Raw genomic sequence first — 7,438 nt, forward strand, 5'->3', positions numbered from 1 at the left:
TTACGCAACTGAACCATTTTTTGAAACTGGGAATTGTTTATTAAAAAAAAAAAATCAAAGTCCTCGAGATATTAAACTCTTCATTACAATTATACGCTAGCTCTTGTTAAAACATGAAAAAAATGTTTTCTTTGTATTTAACTTTTATTTTATTAGAGTAACCTATACAAATCTACTTAATATATAAAAAAATAATAAATTATAAATTTGTAAAAATATTTATTTTCGAAAAGGTCATAAATTATTATTTAATACTCAATATTATAAATAAACATAAAAATGATATTTTACTTTTTATTTTTTTTTAAATAATATATAAGAAACCAGTGTTAATCAACACGTAGGTAGAAAAATACATTTATAGATAAATATTTCAAATAGTAATAAATATGCTATTTTAACAAATTTTGTAATCCTACTATACTATTGTGTCACCAATTTTAATTATTGAGTTATCTCTAAACGCCTGATTCTTATAATATTAAGTACAGTAAAACCTCTTATAACAAAACCCTCTAGACAGGAATTATTTTCTCTACTTCTATTAGAATTGAAAGGGAAAATCTCTATATACGGGACTCAATAAAACACATCCATAACTTTGTGAATTCAAAATATTTATTATTACTTAATTGTTCACTAAAATAATCACCATGATAACTAGGAAATTGGGGTATAAATAGTTACCTAATAATCTCACAGTAGAAGATACATCTTAGAATTACTAACACAATATCAGTGCTAAACAGTAAATAAATTTAAGTTTTAAGGTATTTATGATTAACAAAACAAAAATAAATTTAACAAATATTTAAACACTGTTTAATCATTATTTTTATGAATACAAAAATTCTTGTAAAAGAAAATATTTTAGCAAACTTAAGAATTTAAAAAATACATTTTAATCTTCATATTATATAAATAAATATAGCAACAAACTAAGTTTTGTACACAATACATAATGACAAAAAAGTATACTTAATTTCATACAATATAAGTATAATTTTTTTAAACAAAAAGTAAAATAGAGAATTTGTGAAAAAAAAATTAAAATCATATTCGAGTAAAAAGCAAAAGCAGCAAATACTTATAAAATAAAAATTATAATAACATTTAAGTTTAAAAATGTAATCTTCTTTGTTGAAATGTAATTTCAAATATTACATCACGAAATAATTTACCAAGATACCAGGCAAATTTAATTTCGCTCTGACAATATTTTGTTAGTTTTTCTGAATTTTTGGTTTTCTCTTTTCTTCTCATGTTTCTGAAATATAAATGTATCATTATTTCTTAGTTTCTTACTCATACATTCAAGTTAGTTTATATAATATCTAAAATAACTATAATTAAATATAATAGATTTTATTATAAAATATAATATTTACCTTTAAGGGCTTAGGGCTATTTTCCTTGGATGGTAAATTTGATTCAAGTCCATTTAAGGATTGAGTACTAGAATTTACAGATGAAGGTGTAGAATTTATCACTGATTCACTGTAATCATCTAAGTAATTTTGAATAATATCACGTCTTAACGTAGTGTTAACAAAATCTGGAGTGTCAAATTGTTTTCTTTTTGGCGTATCTCCTAATAAAAATTATTAAAATATTAAAAGTAATTATATTAAAATATTTTGTTTTTATTTGACAATCATACCTAATGGTGTGCATTGTTTTGATTCGTTCAAAAACATATTTATATTTGTTTCTTGTCTGAAGAATTCTTCTTTAACACATAAACTGCCAGTACCTAAACAATCATCCTGTTTTCCTTTGATTACTGAAAAATTGGTGTGAAATTCTTTTGAAATATTTCCAAAATCATCCATCATTTTTTTAGCATCAAGAAGTGTTTTGGATACACTGTTTGTTGTTTTCTGAATATTTAAAATTAAAAATTTAATTTTGTTTACTTTAATAGTATAATATTTATGTATATTACCAAAACGTCATCATTAGCAGTTTCTACATGAGTTTTTATTTCTTGAGTTAAATGATTTAATTCTTTGTTTATTACAGTTGAAATTTTAGTAAGTTCGTCTTTGTTATTACTACATTTCTCTGACAATGTTCTTAATTGAGCCCCATCAGTAATGGTATTCATTGTTAAACGACTCTATAAAGAAATAAAATATTTAAAAATGTATTTAACAGATAAATAATTTAACTTACCTCATTAATATTATGTTCAATTGGTTTAATTAAATTAGAGTTTTGTAAATGTATTTTTTCTAATGTTAGTACACATGGCATCAAATCTTTAATTCCTTTATCTTGGTTTGTGAACATATCTGATATTTCATTATTTTGAGTATTAAATTCTGAATGTATTTCATCATACACTTTTGTCTCTTCAGCATTTTGAATATTTTCTAAAAACTGAGTATTGAATTGTTGAAACTGTAAACTATAGTTAAGAAAATTGTCCTTGATCTTTTGGATTTTCTAAAAATACAAAATTTATTTTTAATTGAATATATTTATTGCATAAAGTACACAATTTTACTTTTAATGTTTCTTGTTTTTCCATATCCATTGATTCATAGCATTTTTTCAAACGGTTAACATAGAGACTTTCAATAGACTTATTAAAAGCTTCTTGAGTAGTCAAACGATATTTAATTTCATTCAGCACATCATTTATATTTTTATTGTAAGATTTTGTCTAAAATATTAATATTTTTAGAAATATATTATTATTTATAGTATCAAAGTTTTAAATTTTTCTAATAAATAAAATAAAATTGACTTTTATTTTGAATATTTTTTTAGTTATGAAAAAAATAATTTATGCTTTGCATTTTGGTAAAAAATATTATTTAAAAATTTTTTAGATAAAAAACAAAAATAATATATAAGATTATCATAAAGTACCTCATTAATATGATTTGAAATTGCATCATGATATAAATTCATAGACGTAGTAACATTGAGTATTGTTTCTGATTTCTCCATTATATTACTTTCCAAAATTTCTATTTCTTTTAACAAGTTATGTATTGTTTGATTTAATTCATTTTTTCCATTTTCTCCATCATTTAATAAATCCATTACCTAAAAAAAAATATATATATATATAATATTAAATAAAAATAGTTAAATTCAATAAAAAAAATTACCTTTTTCTTCATAATGGTGAAAATATTCATTGTTGCATCATTATCATCATTCATCTTATTCATAACGACTTGTAGATTATTTTTGATTGATGTATTTTGATTAAGCATATCATCTAAAAATAAATAGTTTAGAAATGATTGTCCAAAATACATATTTATTTTAACTTTAAAAAAATATGTTACCACTAAGTTTTTCTTGTGTATCCAAATATTCTCTATTTTTAATTTCAAATAACGATAATGTATTTGAAAATGATGTATTTGTTTCCATTACTCGATTTCTTAATTTTTCAATGGCAGATTCGTTTGTTTTTTCTACATCACTAGATAATTTTGAATAAATGAAAATTATAAATGCCATGGACAAATTTACATTAATAAATAAAATTAACAAATTAAACATACATAGTGCGCTCTATTTTATCATGAAGTAATTTCATGTCATTTTCATAAATTTCAGCTAAGGACCTTAAATTTGTAGCTTCTTTGTCAAGTTTAACAATAAGACTGTCTCTTCTGTCACGTTCATCCATTGTTCGTATTAAATCAACTTTCAATTCTCTCATAATTTCCTGAAAATAATGAATTAAATTATTATTTAAAATTTAATGAAACTATAAGAGATTGTGTTATATTTATAAGTTTCGAAACATACTTCTTTTTTATTTAATTCTTCATTTACAGCTCGTATTGTAGCAATTTTTTCACAAATATCTGCTTCATTTTTTTCTAATCTCAACACCATATCATTGTAATTTTCTTCAGCTACATAAACACCATTTTTATCTCTAGTAGCAACTAAATCTCGTTTAAGTTTTTCTATTTCATCAGTATATTCCTAAAGTAATTATTTTAATTAACATGATAATATTTCAATTTATAGTAAAAATATATATAATATACCCGAATCAATGCTTTTTTTGTAAACTTCTGATTTACTTCAGGCTTATTTTTTATACTCTTAGCTCTAGAAGCATAATCTAATGTGCTCATAGTTTCTTCTAAATTACAATGTGATGGAGATATAGTAGCAATAATAGATGTTTTAGTTTTACCTCCTAAAGAATCTTGCAATAAACGAGTAAGTTTTGATTCTCTAAAAAAAAAAAAAAATTAATATTTGCAGTTTATTAATTTATTATCATAAACATTAAATTACCTGTATGGAATATGAGGAGTTTGTTCTACAAGTGATGTTATGCAACGACCAAGTGTAAGTAATGATTTATTGATATTACCAGCCTCACAAGCACGTCTCTCAATTGCACCAGATCGTCCAATATTTTCACTACCAGCCAAGTCTACAAGATTTAACTTTCCAACTCGAACAATATCTTCATTTTCAATAGTTGACTCTTTTATATGAACAGTTATGGTAAATATTGTATGTGAACGACTAAACATAAATACAACCATAAACATAGTTAAGTTGTACAATGAAGAAAAGCATTATAATAAGATATACATTAAATTATTTTACCTAGATTGAGCGTTCATTAATGTAGCAGCTGTTTGTCGTCTTTTTGATCCTTTTTCAAGTAATTTATAAACTTCATTTTTATTACTCACAATAACTTCTTCTAAACCACGTACAATTACTGAACCTTTTTTTTCTTCAAAAATTCTGTAATAATGTGTTTATTCTATTATATTATACACAATCGTTTTATTTTGGGATTAAAAAATGGTACTAAAATATTTAGGTTTTATGTTTTTATTTTTTACCTAAGAGATTTATGAGATGGTTCTTCTGAACAAGAAAGAAGATCGAAAATTTCTTCATTATAAAGTTCCAAAAATGATGCTCTAACAGTATGTTCAACTTGTAAGAGTCTAAGTTCATCAAACATATGACTTAAAGCTCGTGGAATAATTCCTGAAACTGGGTCCTGAAATAATTTAGATAATAAAATTATTGATATTTTTATTAACACGTTAACCTCCAAGTGACTATTAGCATTAATAGTTGATTATTAATCCCACGCCACATGAACAGACACCATAAATGGATATGGTTTTTAAATTGTTAATTTTCTATGGCGCTACAAAAATGTACTAAAAGTGCAGTGGTGCAGCGCGAATAATTACAATTCATTTGATATATTAATTAACACAGCGGTTCTCAACCTTTTTGTATTCGCGTACCACCTACACAGCTTGAAAATTTTTACGTACCACCTGAATATATTTTTGCTTTTTTTTTTGATTATTAATAATTAATACGTTTATATTTTTTATAAAGGGAGATTTTCTTCGCGTACCACAGTTTGAGAACCGCTGAATTAACATATTGTAAATTTTTAAAATATTATTTCAAATATAATATAACAAATTAGGAATAATATAGAAGTTAATGTATTGGGAAAATGTGGGTTAATGTGTTGTATCTGTTCCGCACACAACATAATTGATCTATGTATCAGATATTTGCAACACGAACTAAGATCATAGTTCGTGATTAGCAATAATTTATTTATAGTTAATATTAGAACAAATTACTTAACATTAAATTTTTGTAAGAGAATATAAATTTTATAAAAGCAGATGTTTATTTTAAAACAAGACATGAATTTTAGATTTAAGGAAATATTCAAGTAGTAACAATTTATTATAAAGTTATAGAATGAAAAACTCATCACTTGAGCAAATTATAATCTATAGGAATTTTATGTATACATTTTATAACAGTGGTAACGATTTAATACATGGATCCAAAGTTAAGTATGGTTAGACAGAGATAACACATTAAACATTTAAATCAAATCTTTTTAAATAAAAAATGTTAATTTATTCTATTTATGTTTGTTTAACTTTAAAATGAATGTTTATAAAATTAACCGATAATATACCTTATTCCAAGATACTGAGGATTGTCCATTTAACCTATCTCCTTCCATGGTAAAAGTCTTCCCTGTTCCAGTTTGTCCATATGCAAATACTGTACAATTGTATCCATCCAATACTTCTTTAATTAATGGGTATACAACAACATTATAAACATCAACCTAAATAAAAATAATATTAATATTAAGGTATGTTAGTAAATAAATTATAAAAAATTAATAAATACTTGTTTTGAATTTTGCCCAAAAACTTTATCAAAATGGAATGTTTTAGTACGACGGTCAGCTAAAACTGTTTTTTCTGTTACAATAATTTCTTTATGGTTAGATGAAACATCTACCACAGCTAAGCCTTTACTTTTTTCTGCGTCATTCATAGGCCTTTTAGAAATATGAAACAAAATTAATAATTTACAATGTATATATTATAATATGTACTATACTTAATAATTTGTAACAAGTATATAAATATTGTGTTACTTGTATTTTAAACAAATAAGGAAACTCTTTGTTTGCAATGTATAGGTAGTCAATAAAATTATATTTAATGAAGTAATGTTGAACCTTAGAAATTTTAATTTCTATCTAAATTATTCACTACTATTACATAACAATATAAAAACTTCAATTCTCAAAACATTTTATTATAAATATAAGTAATATATTTTGAGTACATAATCTTGACCATTATTCTAATTTTATTATCTACTGATTATATATTACGAAAAGACACTTTGTTTCTTTATAGTCTAAAAAAACAAATTAAAATTATTATACATAAACAATGGTTGTATAATATCGTTTTACACCTTCATAACAATGTTTAAAAAGTAATTTTGAAATTTAGCTTCATACTGATTTTGAAGTTATATATTATATTTACTTCAGTATCTATTTAATATCATCATGTAGGCTGTTAGTGAGAGAATAAAATTAATGTATTATTACAATCTATATTTTAAATTATTTGTAATAGGTAATTAGTTTTTCTAACTAGAGAAAATTGAATGGTTAATTAAAATAGAATTATTCTTTCAGATTTTGTTAAACATACAACCTAATACATAATAATAATAGTAAAAAAAACATAGATAGAACAAAAAGTAAGATGCTCTGTTAATTATACCTCACTCTGACGAAAACTTCAATCGGTTTTTCATTTGAAACATTTTTTTTCTGGAGAAGGTGGTCTGCCATTGTCAAGTTATTTTGCAAAAAATTTAATTACTATTAATCGAGTCAAAATACGTGTAGAATTATACAAAAAATGACTTGTAATAGTTATAACAATTGTTATGAATTTAAGTCAATTTACAGTTATGAGTTAACACATACACAATTCACTCTACATATATTCTTAAAGAACACCAAATACCAATTAAATTTCAAATTTAACTGACAGCCGAGCCCACATAAGTAGTGGTAACAGGTTATTCACTATACAGCAATACAGCCTTCACTGTAATGAGTATG

The 7,438-nt window shown here is 23.5% G+C and overlaps 1 protein-coding gene across 1 annotated transcript; it reads right to left on the reverse strand.

Annotated features, from left to right (window-relative positions):
* Nucleotides 1–596: 596 nt before the first annotated feature.
* Nucleotides 597–7,416, reverse strand: LOC114127176 (kinesin-like protein KIF11). The gene is made up of 18 exons (XM_027991344.2): nt 7,092–7,416; nt 6,193–6,346; nt 5,972–6,127; nt 4,848–5,011; nt 4,603–4,746; nt 4,282–4,518; nt 4,026–4,218; nt 3,778–3,960; nt 3,528–3,694; nt 3,306–3,445; nt 3,123–3,235; nt 2,878–3,057; nt 2,510–2,668; nt 2,176–2,448; nt 1,946–2,119; nt 1,661–1,880; nt 1,389–1,591; nt 597–1,267 (listed from the first exon to the last, which is right to left on the reverse strand). The coding sequence occupies exons 1-18, from the start codon at nt 7,160–7,162 to the stop codon at nt 1,199–1,201; spliced, it is 3,000 nt and encodes a 999-aa protein (XP_027847145.2). The 5' UTR covers nt 7,163–7,416; the 3' UTR covers nt 597–1,198.
* Between the last annotated feature and the right edge of the window lie 22 nt (nt 7,417–7,438).

Source organism: Aphis gossypii, chromosome 1 (genome assembly GCF_020184175.1).
Source record: "Aphis gossypii isolate Hap1 chromosome 1, ASM2018417v2, whole genome shotgun sequence".
NCBI lineage: Eukaryota > Metazoa > Arthropoda > Insecta > Hemiptera > Aphididae > Aphis > Aphis gossypii.